The sequence below is a fragment of the Setaria italica genome, chromosome V, assembly GCF_000263155.2.
Source record: "Setaria italica strain Yugu1 chromosome V, Setaria_italica_v2.0, whole genome shotgun sequence".
NCBI classification, from domain to species: Eukaryota; Viridiplantae; Streptophyta; class Magnoliopsida; order Poales; family Poaceae; genus Setaria; species Setaria italica.
This window is the reverse complement of record NC_028454.1, coordinates 5,562,851-5,580,964: the sequence shown is the minus strand read 5'-3', so window position 1 is coordinate 5,580,964 and position 18,114 is coordinate 5,562,851. Positions and strand designations below refer to the sequence as shown.

Sequence of the window (18,114 nt, the reverse complement as noted above, 5' to 3'; positions counted from 1 at the left end):
ACACCCCACCCTTCGAAGCTGCATCGCCCAGCCCTTCCAAGAGGCGGACACACGTACACATAGCATCCTGCTTACACTTTTATGCTCGCTTTGTGTAAAAGGGTTAACCCCCTGAAAGAACCCGACATCCTCGTCGGTCCAACTCACCCACACTTGGCCAAATGTCCAGGAATGTTCCCTCTTAAGGCACGATCGTACGTCCAGTGCCGGCGACATATACCATGCCTGATACCATTTGTAACACCCCTCCCTCCGAAGCCGCATCGCCCAGCCCTTCCAAGGGGCGGGGACACGTACACATAGCATCCTGCTTACACTTTCGTGCTCGCTTTGTGTAAAAGGGTTAACCCGAAGGTGCTAATGTGCTATGGCTAGTTGACAAAAGATTATAAATTGGCTCCACCCTTGCTCAACTAGCAAGATGGTACTAAACATGCGCACCTGCGCTCATGGGCCACTGGTCAACCAAATTGGGCCGGATATCACAGTGTCGATTTGGCTTTTTTAGATTTATAGACTTTGTTATGCACTTCGATATACCCCATATCCAGATGTATAATAATATCTATGTATCTAGAAAAATCAAAACAATTTATAATTTGAAACGGACTGGAGTACATATTTTTCTCCAACATGCATACCTACTATTGTTTTTGCTATTTTTCCAATATGCATATCTATTTTTTTGCTATTTTTCCAACATGTATATCTATTATCCCCCCCCCCTAATCAACTTTGCGTATCTATTACTCGCAAAAAATACATTGCATATCTTTTTTTTTTCTCCAATATGCATATCTACTATTTTTCCTCAATATCAGCATTGCATATCTATTTTCTCCATCTCCCATCCATCCTGACAATCTATCGATCATTCAACCTCCATATGAACATTTTTCTCCCTCCATCCTGACAATGTGTCGATTATTCAACGTATATACACGCCTTCCTTGCCCAAAAGGTGCATGCCATGTCTGTGCTCATCTATCAGAACCTGTTGGCGAGGCTCGGAAAGCGTTCAAGGATCCATGTCACTCCCCTGATGATAACCTGCAATTTTCATGCCCAGGACCAACATGATACTGCTGAATTTGACTGATGCAACGCAGAATTGCAGACACAAGACGAGCGTGCGCGTGCGAATAGATGGAATGATGGATAGTTCATGGAGGAGCTGTACGTACCAGTGCCAAATCCCCGGGTTTGGCGGCAGGCTCCACGCAGTCCCGACCGTACCTGATCGGATCATGCAAACGTGGATTTGATCAAAATGAGGACCGGCAAGAATCAGCCATTCGTCCCTACTGCCCTCTTATCTTGTCCAAAGCGTCATGGATTATGAAAGTAATTAACGAGTACTGAAAAAGGAGAGGGAAACAGAGGGAGAGCTGTGCTCACACGATCTGTGGCTGCTGCTGCTGCTCCGATTCCTGCAAGCGGTAGAAGCTGCATCCCCTGCTGAACGGAAATGGCCGCCCCCTCCACTCTGCATCTCCCATTGCCATCAAATTTACTAATCCGCACCACCATTGTAGTTGCAGCCATTGCATGGAGAGGAACCGACAACACGTACCTAGGTGCCAGGTAACGCCGACGGCGGCGGAGTCCTCGGCGGAGATGTCGTCGATCACGAACTGGAGGTCGGGGCTGATGGTCCCCATGAACTCGCCGAAGAAGCCGATGATCCGGTCCCGCCCCACGAACGGGCGCGGGAACACCAGGTCCTCGTACACGCAGCCCTCGGCGATGAGCGGCGCCACCGCCGCCAGGTCGCGCCGGTTCACGCCGTCGTAGAACTCCCTCACCACGTCCGCCGCCGCCGCCGCCGCCGTCGTCTTCCCTCCTCCTCTCGTCGTTGCTGCTACGGCTACCGGCGCGTTCCGGCTGCTCCTCCTGCCGCTGCGACACGGCCGGAGACTCAGCCGGCCGGGGAGGCTGCGGGGCCGAGCAGGACCGGCGGCGGCGGCGGCTCGGGGGCGAAGCTGGAGCGGCCGCATCGCGTGTTGTCCAGGCATGCACGCTGCACGCCAGCCTCTGTTCTTGTCAGGAGCCTTATCTCTTCCCGTTGCTACTTGCCAATATTTGTTAGAGTAGGGGCATGTGCTATCACTATGATTTTTCCCCTTTTATTTCCCCGCCAATAACCGCAGCGTTAATTCACATGTCTTACTATTTGTGTGACAACTAACATTCAAAAATTCGAATGGCTTCATTTTGTATAGGATATATTACAAAGCTATAAGAATTACAGAGCGGCATTTTTATTGAAGTTAATCCATTTCTCTCACAACATATTGATATTTACAGTTTTATGTGCTTTTTTGGGTACAAATTCTCAACACACAAATTCACATGTCTTGCATTCTGCACACTGCACTTGTGCATTCCTATTCATTCACTGTGCCTTGGCCTGTTGGCCATTCCGGTCTTTACCATTCCAGGTTTCCAATTTCCAAACATGCCCACAACTTGTCGTAATACTCTTATTTCCATATACATACAGAAGCAACAAACTGGTACAAGGGTACAGCATTTTTTTAAGTACACATGGATAGAATGCTATATGCCCGAATGACATGAATATTGAGATCGACCGGTATGAGAACTGATGGAGCAAGAACTTTGCTTATGAATTATGATTGATGGCTCAGAGAGAGGAGCCCATTGAGCTCCATGCTTTCTTGGTCTCCTCTTTGAGCGTCTCATACAGCTCCTGAGCCACACTCAGGAGGAACCGGTCCGCGCCATGGCGTGCCACGAGTGAGACTGACACTGGAACGCCATCGCGCACGCCAAGAGGAATGCTCAACTGTATCCCATGCCCAGCACAAACACCAATCAATCGGTGACAATTAATTGCTGTATCTGAATTGCATGATCATTTGCAATCGAGGTTCAGCAGACCTATACCTGGCAAAATCCGGACAGTCCAGCGATTGACAGAAGGGAAAATGCTCTTGCCCGGAAGTTTTCCAGCGCAGCAGCTTCCATGCGCAGCTTTGGTGGAGAACCAGGAACTGTTGGGATTGCAAGGATTCCATCATCCTACAGACGAAAACAAGTCAATAAGAGATCACCCAGAACACAGCCATGTTAATATTATCTGCACTTCTGTTTGATTTAAAATTGCAGCAGGTGCAGAGGAATTCTCTGAACTCTGAAGTACCTTGACAAGAGCAGCAAGTGCAGACTTGAATTCAGTCCTCAGAGCATGAAAATCCTCCATGGGTCCATCTTCTGATGTAATGGCCTCGTGCACCCGCTCTCGGATGCCTGGACCTAGGTTAGGCTTTACAGTGTTGATCCACTCTGCATGATTGGCTTTGAATTCAGACCTGAAACAGATATTCACATTTTTACCTCCTCACTCAACATGGTAACTCTAGGAGGTGAGTGGAAAAATCATATTGATTAACAATTTTTAAACAGCTAGCATGATGCCAGGCAACGTTAGCGCTCCCTGGAGCAGGCAGCTTTATCAGGGCTCAAAGAAAACAGCCCCTATATCCCTGTCAGGCCCATCTGTCTGAATTACTCCCTCCAGTCACAGAAGAGTATTCCTAAATGTTGGCTTTCGATATCTTATTCAGTAGGTGTTATTGGAGGGAGTGTGATTTATGGCGAAGGTGGGCTAGAGCTAGCCTATTCTGTATCTTACTATTTTGGGCAAAACAATATTTACTACTACTTGCATCCTTAAAGAAGTAGTAAGTCTGAATAAGTTGTAAGTGAAACCTTTGGAGGCATCTCATGACATATGAAATAACAGATAGAGCAGGTACAGAAGGTGCTTCGTTTTTGGAGAAGTCGCTAATAAATTTTCCAATGGTTGGGACATTGTTGGAGACGAATTCACCAAGGTTCCTATTATCTACTGCATCACCTGTGACAATAAAGGCATCCTAAACAGATAAGATTTACATTTTTAATGGAAGCAGAGTAATTGTTTAAGCTATATGAGTTTATAGTATTACTTACTACCAAATCTCTTAGCTACTGAAGCATTGAGAATCTGATATGTCTGGTCCTTCAGAGAACCTAAGATTTCAAAACAGTCTTTAGGAATTGTAAATTGAGTTGGTTGCTTGATATTGTTGTCAGCAGGTAGCGGCAACAACACGTCGCTTACACGAGATAACGTGGAGAGATCTCTAGCAAACCACCCTGTTCAATGTAATATGAATAATTGTAAATATCAGCACCATTCTGATCTGAACACTAACAGTACCACATTCTTGTTCTGCAAAAAAAGTACTACGTTTTAAGTGACTAAATTTCATAAAGGACAATAAAGCAATAGGACATGAAATTTGAAAGTTACAAACTTAGAAAAAGAAAGAAAGAGGTATATTTACCCACCAACAGTATCAAACATCTGTGACATTGGGGTGACATTTTCTGTTGAAACCACTCCATGGGAAGGCCTCAGTCCAAATATACCACAATAGGCAGCAGGTACCCTCACACTACCGCCAGTGTCAGTTCCTACATTAGACAAGGGGAAATGGTATGAAGTTCATTTTGCTGCAAGTCCAAGACTGAGAATAACCAGGAATTGAGCAACTAGAACTCTAGGAGAGCAAAAGGGCTGGGGCAGGGGTTGCTGACCCAGAGCGAAATCGACGAGTTTTGCAGCAACTGCAACAGCTGATCCACTGGAGGATCCTCCGGGAACTCTATCGGGAGCACACGGATTAGTCGGCGTGCCGTAATGTGCGTTCTCCCCATTTATGCTGCGAAAATTGAACTCAATTTCAGTGGCCTCACTCAGCTCGATGCAATTCCAGTCAAGAGTCCCAGTTTCAGTACTGTTGATGCAATAAACAAACTCCGGTATCACGCGGAGACAAGACATGCGGTCACCTGTAGGCCATCTCATCCATGACGGTCTTGCCGACGCTGGTGGCGCCGGCGGCCAGCGTGGCCAAGACGACGGGGGAGGTGGCGGCGGCGGGGGCATGCGTCCTCGCCCCGTCCGGGTTGCCGAACCCGGTGACGCGACCGCTGATGTCGAAGCTGGAACAAGAGAACACGCATGCCTTCAAGCACTCGGCGAAATCGATGAATCAGGAGATTGGCCTGGGCCGAGGAGGAGAAGCTCACATGTCCTTGATGGCGAAGGTGAGGCCGTGCAGCGGGAGCTCCTCCTGCTGCTGAGATTGTGGAGGCAGCAGCTCGAATTTCTCCATGAAGGCGCCGTAGTCTCCGCCCTCGATCCCCATCGCCATGCCTTCCCCGCGCTCTCGCAACCCACGCAGCAGAGCAGAACGGTGAAGATGATCCAGGCCGGATTGTGGATAATCTCGTACGCGGGCTCCCTATACCACACAAATTGTGGAAAGCTGGTTAAGTATTAGACCTATTTAGAGGCTGAACTCAACATTTTAATAAACTAAATTCAACATGTTAATAAACTTGGTTCAACATTTTCTAAACATTAAATCAACATAAAAAATATCAAATTCAACGATTTCTAAAATACAGGTGAACATTTTATAAAAAAACGTTGCATTCAACATTTTTTATTGCCTACTGAATTTCCAACTGAATTCAACAATTTTTCAAACAAGATTCAACATTTCGAGAAAAAAATGACCTTCTCCAACCACGGTGGCCGCCGGCGCACCGGGGGCCGCGCTCGCGGCGGCACAGCGCGGCCGGTGCGCGGGGCCGGCGACGCACGAGGCGGGGGCGCTCGGCGACCGGTGTGCCCGCGGCCGCGGGGCTCCGGAGAGCGGAGCAGGCGGCGGGGAGCGCCCTGACGGCCGGCGGCGGCCGCCGGCAGGTGTGAGTGGGTAGAAAAAAAACTTCCGAAGCCATAGGTTTCCCGATCTCGTACGGTTGATTGGGCTGGTTCGTGGGCCGTATGCCCCCACTCAATGGTCATGGGCTTAACCGGGCCGTGAAAATCACACACCACGGGCCGGAACAAGAACTAGTAGAAGCGGCACAAGAGAAATGGAAAGGAGAGATGAAAAAAAAGGGAAGTAATTTTTGTGTGTACAACAAACAATAGCATCCCAGATAACCATTGAAGCTAGCATCCCCAATCCAGGGATTTGGCTATCTAAACTAGTCAACTAGACAAGCAAACCATTTGCGAAAGGAGGCTTGAATCTCTTCTAGGGTTCTTCCTTTGGTTTCCGGCACCAACCGCTCCACAAACACAACTGTGAACCCACAGAATGCTTGCAAAGAAGAAGAATGTGCCTGCATTGCGCATTCCATCACCCAGGTGTATAGAAATATATCATTAGAAGCTGCATACATATGAGATTTTGTTGGCATCAATGTTTATGCTGATGCTACTGCTTTATTAACCAAAATTCACTTCCGCTTGTTTCCATATGGTTGAATTATGACTGATGGCTCAGGAAGAGGAGTCTGATGAGCTCCATGCTTTCTTGCTCTCCTCTTTGAGCGCCTCATACAGCTCCTCAGCCACACTCAGGAGGAACCTGTCCGCGCCATGGCGTGCCACGAGAGAGACCGACACTGGAACGCCATCGCGCACGCCAAGAGGAATGCTCAACTGTATCCCATGCCCAGCACAAACACCAATCAATCGGTGACAATAAAATTGTGGTATCTGAATTGCATGATCAGTTGCAATCGAGGTTCAGCAGCTCTATACCTGGCAAAACCCAGACAGTCCAGCGATTGCAAGAAGTGAAAATGCTCTTGCCCGGAAGTTTTCCAGCGCAGCAGCTTCCGTGCGCAGCTTTGGTGGAGAACCAGGAACTGTTGGGATCACAAGGATTCCATCATCCTACAGATGAAAAATAAGTCAGCAAGAGATCACAAAGAACACAGCAATGTTAATGATTATCTGCACTTCTGTTTGATTTAAAACTGCAGCAGGTGCAGAGGAACTCTCTGAATTCTGAAGTACCTTGACAAGAGCATCAAGTGCAGCCTTGAATTCAGTCCTCAGAACATGAAACTCCTCCATGGGTCCAGCTTCTGATGTAATGGCCCCGTGTACCCGCTCTCGGATGCCTGGGCCTAGGTTAGGCTTTACAGTGTTGACCCATTCTGCATGATTGGCTTTGAATTCGGACCTGAAACAGATATTCACATTGTTCCTCCTCACCCATGATGGGTAACTCTAGATCGTGAGGAAAGAAAAAACCATACTGATTAACAAATTTTCAACTGTTGAAATGGCACCAAACTATTCCCCTGTCAGGCCCATCTTCTGAATTACTCCCTCCAGTCATAAAAGAATAATCCTAAATGATGCCTGTTCATATCTTATTCAGTATGTGTTATTGGACGGAGTGCTATTTAATTATGAAGAAGGTGGGCTAGAGCAAGGTTTTTGTATTTTACTATTTTTGGTAAAACAATATTTAGAATTACTAGCAACTTCAAGAACTATTATTGCTTAGTCTGAATAAGTTGTAAGTGAAACCTTTGGAGGCATCCCACGACATATGAAATGGCAGATAGAGCAGGTACAGAAGGTGATTCGCTTTTCGAGAAGTCGCTAATGAACTTCCCAATTTTCGGAACATTGTTGGAGACGAATTCACCAAGGTTCCTATTATCTACTGCATCACCTGTGACAATAAAGGCATTCGCAGCAGATAAGATCTATTATCTTTAATGGAAACAGAGTAATTTTAAGGCTTAAGCTAGTATATGAGTTCATAGAATTACTTACTACCAAATCTCTTAGCTATTGAGGCATTGAGAACCTGATATGTTTGGTCCCTCAAAGAGCCTAAGATTTCAAAACAGTCCTTGGGAATTGTAAATTGAGTTGGTTGCTTGATAGTGTTGTCAGCAGGTAGCGGCAACAACACATTGCTTACACGAGATAACGTAGAGATATCTCTAGCAAACCACCCTGTACAACGTGATTTGAATAATTATAAATATCAGCATCATTCTGAACACTAACAGTAAATACTGCATTTGTTTTGCAAAAACAAAAAAAGTAGTACATTAAGTTACTAATTTTCATAAAGGCCAGACAGCAATGGGACATGAAACTTGAAGTGATGAACAGAGGAAAAAAAGGAGGAATATCTACCCACCAACAGTATCAAACATCTGCGACATTGGAACGACATTTTCTGTCGAAACCAATCCATGGGAAGGCCTGAGTCCAAATATGCCACAGTAGGCAGCAGGTACCCTAACACTGCCACCGGTGTCCGTGCCTATATAACATTATCACACAATGGGAAAGTATAGAAAAAAATACTTTGTTGATACTGAGAAAAACGAACAATTCTTTCCTCAAAAAAAGAATAAATAGGAATTAGTCCCTAAAAAGAAGAATATCCAAGAACTGTGAAACTACAGGAGAGCAAAAGGCTGGGCAGGGATTGACCTAAAGAGAAGTCGACAAGCTTTGCGGCGACCGCGGCCGCTGATCCACTGGAGGATCCTCCAGGAACTCTGTCGGGAGCGCAGGGATTAGTTGGCGTGCCATAATGCGCGTTCTCCCCATCGATGCTGTGGAAATCGGGCTGAATTTTAGCGGCCTGATCAAACTGATGGATTTCCAACTGCAACTGCAACTCTGCAAGATACTGTAATCTGAAATGGGTCCCGGTTTCAGGTGGAGGCACGGGCGATCACCTGCAGCCCATCTCGTCCATGATGGTCTTGCCGACGCCGGTGGCGCCGGCGGCCAGCGCGGCCAGGACGACGGGGGAGGTGGCGGCGGCGGGGCCATGCGTCCTCGCCCAGTCCGGGTTGCCGAACCCGGTGACGCGGCCGCTGACGTCGAAGCTGCAGCAAGACAACACGTATGGCTTCAGTCGTTGACAATCAAATTTGGAGATCGACAGAGAAGAAGGGGACACTTGATCACATGTCCTTGATGGCGAAGGTGAGGCCGTGCAACGGGAGCTTCTCCGTCTGCTGAGATTGCGGAGGCAGCAGCTCGAATCTCTCCATGAAGGCGCCGTAGTCTCCGCCCTCCAGCTCCGTCGCCATGCCTTCCCCTCGCCCTTCTCGGTTCCCGCCCACCACTGATAATGATGGATTGTGGAAAATCTCGTACAGTTGAAATGCTGAATTTTCCTCGCCTCGCACATTCAACGGGGTCCATGGACTAAACCCCAGGAGCAAGAAGTAATAGAGAAGTGGACCAAAAAAAAATCCCTAAAAAATCAGACTGCAACAAAGAGGATACGTACCAATGTTCATTTTTTTTTCAAAGAAAAGGGAAGTAGGACGTGTATTCTACTACTATTCTCTTTTGGGTGGTAGAAAGTAGAAACGAGATTAAAGCCAGAATCGGTGGCACGCACTTTGCAATACAGTATGCATTATATCTGTTATTGGAAAAACATGATATGCAACCTCCTATGTGTCTACAAACAACAGCATTCCAGATATTTGGCTATCTAAACTAGACAAGCAAATCATTACTGAAAGGGTCCCGTTAAGGACGAGTTCATGGAGGCTTGAATCTCTTCTAGGGTTCTTCCTTTGGTTTCCGGCACTAGCCGCTCCACAAACACGACCGTGAGGCCACAGACTGTTGCAAAGATGAAGAACGTGCCTGCATTCCGGACATGGTATATACATAAATACATGGTCAGAAGTTGTAGATATATGAAATTTTGGTGGCATCGATGTTTGTGCTGATGCTACCACTTTGGCCAAAATTATCTTCTGAATGCCTTAACTTACCATAAGAGTTCCACACCAGGAGAAAGTTGAAGGCGTACGAGATGATCCATGAGCCGAGCCAGCTTACTAGGGTCACAAGGCTTCCTGCTGCTCCTTTCATGTTTATGGGAAAGATCTGCATGTCCAGTCCAGTGGTGAATATAGACAAATTCATTTTATACTCTCGAGTCTACCGTTCTGAATATTTTGTTTTCGACAGAAATGTCCTGTGTCTATACTTATGGCAGGATGGTACCTCTGACATTATAACCCATGGTATTCCCCCCATGCCTAGTGAAAAGGATCCTGTGAAAATCTGGTTTGCAAATAACAAAATTCTTCAGAACAACAGTTTTGTGTATGTCTGTGTGTGAGAGACAGGCTCTCTGCAGGTAAACAGAAAAATAGACAATAAATAGTATGTACCAGAATGCCTGCCAAAGCCAGCAATATGTTCAGGTCCTTTCCCCAGTGATGTTCCTGCTCCAGATAGAGAAAAATAATAGCAACTCATTGCGCTGACGAATTGCAAGTTGTTGACCTTCTTATCATGATGAAATCATTTTCAGAAAATTCAAACCTTCGCTAAGAATGACAAACCAACTAGTAGGCAACCCAGGCATGTTCCAGCTGCAGAGACCTGAAATATTGCACCATACATATTACTGTGGTCGTAACTCATTATTAACTCTGAGCATATCTTTTTTTACCATCAAAAGTGGCCTCCTTCCAGCCTTGTCCATTAGAAGTACCCCTAATCCCGTCATCGGAATCTGCAGATTTAAAATCTAGTCATACACATAAATTCAGTAAGAAGCACGTGAGCTGGGTAGGGTCTTTGTTAAAGAGACCTGGACAGCAACCATAGCAAGCATTCCTGTGTTTCCTGATGAGAAACCTGATTTGATCATGAGTACTTAGTAATTAGTATAATACGCAAGAGCAATCCATTGTAAAAATTCTCCTCATGACCAAAACAAGTTTATGTGAGTTAAGAAATAGGTTATCATTCATTACCGGCTGAAACAAATATTTCACTGGCATAGAAGCAAATGGCATTCACTCCCCCAAACTGTTGAAGGACCATTAGCCCAACTCCAACCTGACCGCAGACCTGATGTGTCAGGAAACAGCAGAAACATGTTCCTTCCTAATAGGCAGAAAGGCATATTAAAGATACTTACTGTAACAGCACGAATATAAGCCTTTTGAAACAGGTCCAACATCTTTGACTCTGGTAAGTGCTGAAGCTTTTCTGTAAAATCCTGAATACCAAGTTTACAGAATCATCAAAAGCTTTGTTTAATGCATGATTAAGTCGAATGTTTATAATTATTCTCAAGCTGTCAAGCACTTCATACTTTGATTTCTAATGCTTCATCAGATATATCAGTTCCCTTTCCCCTTAGCTTCTGCAATGCTGCCTCAAATGCACCTGGATGTCCAAACCTTGCCTGAGATACATGATCATTGTCAAGCATTATTCCAATTTCCAAGTGCCAAACTTGTGGGTTCTAGCTAATGATATGAACCTTAAGGAAATTATGATCAGAAAAAGAGACGATTTAACACTTCTTTATTGTTTGGTCTTTATACAAAACGTGCTAAGGCACGGTGGCGAAAAAAAATATACAAACCTTACCATAACTGCTGATTTCTAAGTTTATGCTAAGAGCTAAATATTTATATGTAAAGGTTCAAATATGCTTCCTTGCTTATGATCCTTGTCTGATGTTTACATGAGTGTACTCCCATGATCAATATTAAGAAATGCCTGATTCTGTTTGTCAATGTCATCTTTAGTTCTAAACTTGTAATAAGAGAGGTATTTTTCAAAATGGATGTGGAACTAAAAAAATAATCAAACTATCAGTACTTCAAATAAAGCTACTAACCAGCCATCTGGGGGATTCAGGAGTCACAAGAAGGCCAACCAATTGCAGCAAACATGGTGCCACTCCTATAACAGGTAAGTTAAAATTCGTACATGATGATATGCATTAAAATTGTTGGTACACTCGTGCATGAATCATGATGTAGATACAGTTAAGAAAAAAAAGGTACACTAAAAATCAGCGCAATACCAGCCCCTGATACATTGATACCTAATCTACACCCTATTCTCGTTGTGCACGAACGGTAAAAAAAGGTACACCCAAGCAAGATATACCAATGATTGCCAAGGTACGCCAAGTGATAAAGGTCCCCAAAACATACGCCAGCGATGCCCCACAACAGATCATAAACTGCATAAATAGGGGAGCTCTTTTCTTAAGATAAACCTCTGAACAATTAGCGATGAACTCTCCCTTAATTAAGTACAGTGAGTACAGTACAAACCTGGTTTACAGTTGCGAACCCTCCTCTAAGATTCTTTGGTGTTATCTCTGATATATAGACTGGAACCTGTTAAGATTCTGCAAAGTTCAGACTGAATTCGTCCAGAAAGGTAACAAGATGGAGTATCTTTATTGTAATCACCACATATGAAAGAAGGCCAATTCCACATCCAATTGAGAGCCTTCCAATGTCAAGCCACCAAAAATTCTACGGAGAATACACGAATCACAGTATTGCACTATACATTGTACTAGAAGGCATTAAAGAGCACACTAGAGTAGAAATGTGTAGGAGAGGGGGCAAACCTGGGAAAAGGTTATCAGGAGATATCCAAGAATGCAGAGAAGATCTGATATTGCCATTGCCTGCATGCCGCAAAACCCAAGAAGTCAAGCACAACTTCGTCAGTCAGAGCACAGTGAAGAACTTGAGATCATATGAATGATCTCTCTGCTGGCTGTCTGACTTTGGTACATGCCAAATGCGGCGGTGCAGCAAGCTCAATCAGCAGGATCGAATTGGGATCAACACTTACGAATCTTCGACCGACACGGTCTGCCACGGTGCCACTGACAATAGCTCCTAGCATTGCTCCAATCGTTAGTATGGAGCCAAAGACAGAGTACTGCATATGAGCATGATAAGAGTAAGTTGCAGGGGACACTACCCAGTGTTCAGTTGTTCTTGTCAACAAGACGAGCAATCTAATACAGGAGGGTACCTCGGCTAAGGAGAGGTCGAGATCACGCATGATGCCCGGCTGGGAAGGCGACGAGTAGCCCACCTGCAGCACGCAAGAAATCGAAATTAACTTCCCCCGGTCCGTGATTATTGATGATTTCACCCTTCAAAAAAATCACTAACAATTTACCAGAATAAACCCACTACTAATTCTTTCTTGGTCATAATTTTCTAACAGCTTTGCTACCTACTCCACACAGGCGGCAAATTTGCAGCGTTCAGTAGTAGCCACTACAGAGGAAGAGCTGATTACCGAGATGCCGAACTCGAAGGATCCGGCGACTGCGACGGCAGTGCTGGCGACCACCACCGCAATCGAAGAGGAAGAGGAGGGAGACGAAGCTCCCTGACGGCCATCACCGCTGCTTCCGGCCGCCGCCGTGGCCAGGAGAGGCTTCTGGGCTTCTTGATCCTCATGCTCCATCGGGGCGGCCTGGGTTCTCCCCCTCAGTCGGCCGTCCCTCTTGGCTCTTGCCTCTTGGTATGGTGTGTTTGGAGCTGAGCTGACGACTTGACGAGGACGACCGGCGCCCGGGCGGTGGATCGGTCCAGTCCACCAGTGATCAATGTATTGACATGTGCAGACACTTGTCTGTTTCTTCTTCCCATGTCTTTTCTTTGTCATTTTCTTTGGTTTCGCTTTCATCTCGCGCATTACGGTCTCCTTAGTCGCCGATTTTATTAACGCTGATGGGAATCTTTTGTGTGGTTAAATAGGCCATGGCGAAAACTGGGCAAATAAAAAAAATCGAGGGGCATTCATTCTGTTCGCCACAACGACGACTCAACAAGGTCGTATTATTTATCCGAGGAAGTTCGCTCTGACATGCCCTGTTTGGCTGCATGTAATCCAAATACATTCAGTTCAGTGACACCATTCTTTATTATTTTTTTTTTTGAAAAGGGAAGGTTTCACCATTCGTTAACGTTTCATCAGTTCCCAAAGGCCCAGGGCACCCTGTTTGGCAACTTTGGCTCATTGGCTGCATGTAATCCAGTGTGCATGTGTTATTGGGGCAAAATGTCATTTACAATAATTTTATCCCTGATAATGACTGAAACTAAACATCCTACAAAGAGTATCAAGGGAACCAGCTATTTCAGATAAAGAAAAGGAGAATTATTTGTGAAAGGGCGTCAAGGACGAGTTCAAGGAGGCCTGAATCTCCTCTAAGGTTCTTCCTTTAGTTTCTGGCACTAAGCGCTCCACAAATACGACTGTGAGCCCACAGATGGTTGCGAAGATGAAGAATGTGCCTGCATCGTCCAAGGTATATACAGACATACATCAGCATACAATTGGACCAAAATTCTGCTTGGTGCCTTAACTTACCGTAAGTGCTCCATGTCATGAGAAAGTTGAAGGCGTACGAGACGATCCATGAACCGAGCCAGTTTACTAAGGTCACCAGGCTTCCTGCTGATCCTTTCATGTTTATGGGAAAGATCTGCATGATCAGTGAAGAATGTAGTAAAATTCATTTCTATTACAGGAATTCTTTTGAGCCTATTAGTTCTGAATATTTTGTTTTGGTTAGTCATCTCATGTTTCTTCTAGTTACAGTAGAAAATGTACCTCTGACATTATAACCCATGGTATCCCCCCATGCCCAGTGAAAAGGATCCAATGAAAACCTGGTTGCAAACAGCAAAAAACTTAACAATAGCTCCAAGTGTGTCTGTGAGAGAGACCTCTTTTCCAGTAACGGAGAATACAGTCATACAGAACAGCAGTCGAAGTAGCAGTATGTACCAGAAGGCCAGCCAAAGCGAGCACGTTCAAGTCCCATTTCCCAGTGCTGTTCCTGGAACAGAAATACCACTGGTTGAGCCTAAGAATGGCAATTTGTCGACCTCCTTACAATGACGCGATCGATATTAGAAATTCCAAACCTTAGATAAGAATGACAAACCAATTAGTAGGCATCCCAAGCATGTCCCAGCTGCAGAGACCTGAAAGATTGCAGCATAAATATCATAATTCGTTACTGACTTTCAAATTTCAAGTATAATTAGTTTACAATCAAAAGTGGCCTCCTTCCAGCCTTGTCCATCGGAAGCACCCCTAATCCAATCATCAGAATCTGAAAACTCAAAACTCTAGTCATATGTCTGAATTCAGTTAGAAGCACATGAGCTGGCTAGGGGCTTGATGAAGTGACCTGTACAACGGCCATGGCGACCGTTCCTGTGTTTCCTGACGAGAAACCTGATTCATATCAGGAGTGTTAGACTGTTAGTGTAGTGCCCCTGTGTGATCCGTGGTAAACATTTCTCTTCTGATAACAGAACAAGTGCAGGTGATTTAAGGCAATAAGTTGTCATTGTTCCTTACCGGCCGAAACAAATACTCCACTGGCATAGAAGAGAATGCCATTGACTCCCCCAAGCTGTTGAAGGACCATTAGCCCAACTCCAACCTGACCATGGAACTAATCGTTAGAAACAACAGAAAGATGTTCCTTTTATGAAGAATGACATATTTTAAAGATACTCACTATAACTGCATGAAGGTAATCCTTCTGAAACAGGTCCAGCATCTTTGACTTTGGTAGGCGCTGAAGCTTTTCTGTGAAAACCTGTATATGTGGATTATATAATTAATAAGACCATGAAGTAGTACGGTGAGTTGAAGGATTGTTTTTAACTCCAGCATTTTCATACTTTTATTTCTGAGGCCTCTTCAGAGATATCAGTTCCCTGTCCCCTTAGCTTTTGAAGTTCTGCCACAAACGCACCTGGGTGTCCAGAACTAGCCTGAAATACTTCATTTTTCTATCAGATTTCATTCTGAGAAGAGCCTTTAGTTATCGAATATAGAGCTTAGAGCAAAGCAACCATAATTATAAGAAGATCCAAATCTAAAATTCTCAATTGGTATATTTGCAAATTTTATCATAACTTCTTCTAAAATTAGGCCTGGAGCTGAAATTTTTTTATTTAATTAATTGAAAGTTCAAAGTATGTTCCCTTGCATATGATCCTCATGTGATGTTCAAATGAGTGACCCAGTGACCATCTTAAGTCTGTCAATGCCACCCAAAACTAGTCTCTTCTAATAAGAGAGATTTTGTCAACTACAAATGGGATCGAAGTGGAAATAAAGATTAATCAAGTATTATTAGTTGAAAGGCAACTTACAAGCCATCTGGGGATTCAGGAATCACAGGAAGGCCAAGCAGCTGCAATAAACATGGTGCCACTCCTACAAGAGAAAAAGTAGCACTTTCATTCATGTGTAACAGTATTTCATAATTTGCATAAATTGGAAGCAGATACTTTTAGGAAAATAAAGGTCAATTAAAATTGGTCTGATTTAGACCTAGTAAAATGTATTCTCATTTTATAGGTATTGTAGATAGGTACATCCAAACAAACTACTTTACCAACAATTGCCAAGGTACGCCAGTTGATAAAGGTCCCAAGAACAAAGGCAAGCGACCCTCCACAGCATATCATAAACTGCATGAACGGAGGAGTTTGTTTTTTCTTTTTCTTTGAGATAAAGCTAACTCTGAACAACCAGTATTAAAGTCTACCTTGATTGAGTTCAGTACAAACCTGGTTTACAGTTGCAAAGCCTCCTTTAAGGTTCTTTGGTGTTATCTCTGATACAACAAAGTTTCAAACTGATTTTATTAAAAAAAGTAACAAGGTGGAGTTGTTTATTGTAATCACCACATATGAAAGAAGACTAATTCCACATCCAATTAACACCCTTCCAATGTCAAGGCACCAATAATTCTACAGAAAGATATGTGAAACCCACCTATTAGATGAACTACGAAATAAAAGATAAAAAAAACGAGGAGTGGAGTGGAACCTGGGAAAAGGCTATCAAGAGATATCCAAGAGCGCAGATAACATCTGATATTGCCATTGCCTGCGCGCCGCGACGTTCAGAACGTTATGCGCAAATCGGTCGGTCAAAGAGAGCATATATACAAAGGAAACACTCTGGCTCGCTCTTTGGCTGGGTACAAGGTGAAGTTTGCTGGTGCAGTTTGTTCAGTTCTAGCAGGATGGGGGAATGCCGTAATGGGTGGGATTAACACGTACCCCTCTTCGACCGGCCCGGTCTGCTATGGAGCCACTGACAATGGCGCCCAGCATTGCTCCGATGGTCAGGATCGAGCCAAAGACAGAGTACTGCATGCGATGTGCACATGAGAAGATTAGCATATCTTGTTACGAGGTGCTTAATTAAAGAGTGAGCTCAGCTATATATGCCACCAAGATGAAGCATCGTTTACAGGAGAATACCTCAGCTAAGGAGAGGTGGAGATCACGAATGATGCCCAGCTGAGACGGCGATGAGTAGCCGATCTGCAGCAAGGAAGCCGAAATCAAACGTCAAATTTTGCGAGAAAAATGTGAAAAGGGGCAACAGGAAAAGATCACAAATAAACGCAGGGCTTACCGACAATCCGAACTCGAAGGACCCGGCGACGGCGACGGCAGTGCTGCCAACGACCACCGCGATCGAAGATGATGATGCGCTGCCACGGCTGTTACCGCCGCTGCCACCGGCCACCCTTACCAAGAGAGGCTTCCCGGCTGCGTCCCGTCCCTCCGGCTCCATCGGACCGACCATGCATGGGTTCGTCCCACGTCTGTCCCTTGCTTGGTTTTGTTCGGAGGAGAGCTGCTCTGAGCGTGACCAGTGGACGGCCAGCGGCTGGCCGGGCGGATCGGTCCAGCGGGGCAGTGAGTGACCATAAAACTTGCTGCGTCCGGTCATGCAGCTCATGCTGATGCTTGTCTTGTTCCTCTCTCATCCTTTCTTTGTCATCTGCTCTCGATCATCCATCCCTTGCAAATTCGGTTAAATGGTGGATGGAAACAATCTTGGGCTTTGTTTGGCATAGGAAATAAGATCACTTTGCAAAATTGCAATCCAAACATCCACTTTGTCTGCTCAGTCAGTCAGTCCCCGTACAAATCTTCGAGTCGTTTCACCCTCTCAGCAACTGATTTTGGCATGTGCTTCTTCAACCTTCCACCGAGCAGTCGAGCACCAATGCACCATTGTTCATCTCGTTGCATGCTAAGACCTTGTGAAACTGCACTACTGCAGCAATTACCTGCCAAGCAGGGAAGAATCACGATTTATGGCATCTGGAGGCGCAAGGGAAGGTGCGCGGCAGCGTGGAAGAGGCGAAGAGACGGGTTGGGCATTTGATCGAGCAGTTGGTGCGCAATGAGGGCTTGTGGTAGGATAATTCATTGGCATCGGCATCGAGAATACGGTCCCGCTCGCCGAAATCTATTTACATACAACGAAAGGAGCTCGTTTGGAGCCTCCTCGTGAATTCTGACCTCACGTGGGAGCCACAATTTATTTACATATACTAAAGGAGTTGGTTTTCGAGCCTCCTCGTGAATTCTAACCTCACGTGA

The 18,114-nt window shown here is 45.1% G+C and overlaps 4 protein-coding genes and 1 pseudogene across 7 annotated transcripts; all 5 read right to left on the bottom strand.

Annotated features, from left to right (window-relative positions):
• Positions 1-570: 570 nt before the first annotated feature.
• Positions 571-2,121, bottom strand: LOC101782703. Its single transcript, XM_004967819.4, has 4 exons — positions 1,574-2,121; positions 1,399-1,486; positions 1,185-1,236; positions 571-1,050 (listed from the first exon to the last, which is right to left on the bottom strand). Exons 1-4 carry the CDS (start codon positions 2,013-2,015, stop codon positions 988-990), a joined length of 645 nt encoding a protein of 214 aa, XP_004967876.1. The 5' UTR covers positions 2,016-2,121; the 3' UTR covers positions 571-987.
• Positions 2,122-2,353: 232 nt separating this feature from the next.
• LOC101783126 (amidase 1) lies at positions 2,354-5,759 on the bottom strand. Its single transcript, XM_004967820.2, has 10 exons — positions 5,597-5,759; positions 5,104-5,318; positions 4,864-5,016; positions 4,609-4,733; positions 4,360-4,485; positions 3,979-4,164; positions 3,736-3,883; positions 3,167-3,335; positions 2,911-3,045; positions 2,354-2,809 (listed from the first exon to the last, which is right to left on the bottom strand). Exons 2-10 carry the CDS (start codon positions 5,226-5,228, stop codon positions 2,648-2,650), a joined length of 1,329 nt encoding a protein of 442 aa, XP_004967877.1. The 5' UTR covers positions 5,229-5,318; positions 5,597-5,759; the 3' UTR covers positions 2,354-2,647.
• Positions 5,760-5,972: 213 nt separating this feature from the next.
• LOC101783533 (amidase 1) lies at positions 5,973-9,098 on the bottom strand. 2 transcript variants are annotated; one of them, XM_022827126.1, is made up of 9 exons: positions 8,820-9,098; positions 8,593-8,745; positions 8,342-8,466; positions 8,043-8,168; positions 7,667-7,852; positions 7,415-7,562; positions 6,893-7,061; positions 6,635-6,769; positions 5,973-6,532 (listed from the first exon to the last, which is right to left on the bottom strand). In XM_022827126.1, the coding sequence occupies exons 1-9, from the start codon at positions 9,065-9,067 to the stop codon at positions 6,371-6,373; spliced, it is 1,452 nt and encodes a 483-aa protein (XP_022682861.1). In that variant the 5' UTR covers positions 9,068-9,098; the 3' UTR covers positions 5,973-6,370. The 2 variants fall into 2 exon arrangements, with proteins under 2 accessions (XP_022682861.1, XP_004967878.2); XM_004967821.3 differs by having other exon boundaries at positions 8,828-9,049.
• A 97-nt stretch (positions 9,099-9,195) lies between these two features.
• Positions 9,196-13,256, bottom strand: LOC101783931 (sugar transporter ERD6-like 5). Of its 3 annotated transcripts, XM_004967822.3 has the most exons (18): positions 12,968-13,254; positions 12,695-12,757; positions 12,509-12,598; positions 12,279-12,338; positions 12,115-12,180; positions 11,974-12,039; positions 11,804-11,879; positions 11,529-11,593; positions 10,995-11,087; positions 10,818-10,898; positions 10,651-10,735; positions 10,485-10,531; positions 10,344-10,406; positions 10,214-10,273; positions 10,060-10,113; positions 9,890-9,949; positions 9,655-9,769; positions 9,196-9,523 (listed from the first exon to the last, which is right to left on the bottom strand). In XM_004967822.3, the coding sequence occupies exons 1-18, from the start codon at positions 13,136-13,138 to the stop codon at positions 9,387-9,389; spliced, it is 1,452 nt and encodes a 483-aa protein (XP_004967879.1). In that variant the 5' UTR covers positions 13,139-13,254; the 3' UTR covers positions 9,196-9,386. The 3 variants fall into 3 exon arrangements, with proteins under 3 accessions (XP_004967879.1, XP_012701757.1, XP_022682860.1); XM_012846303.2 differs by having other exon boundaries at positions 12,509-12,757; positions 12,968-13,255; XM_022827125.1 differs by lacking the exon at positions 12,115-12,180 and having other exon boundaries at positions 12,509-12,757; positions 12,968-13,256.
• Positions 13,257-13,764: 508 nt separating this feature from the next.
• On the bottom strand, positions 13,765-17,308 carry LOC101780169 (annotated as a pseudogene).
• Between the last annotated feature and the right edge of the window lie 806 nt (positions 17,309-18,114).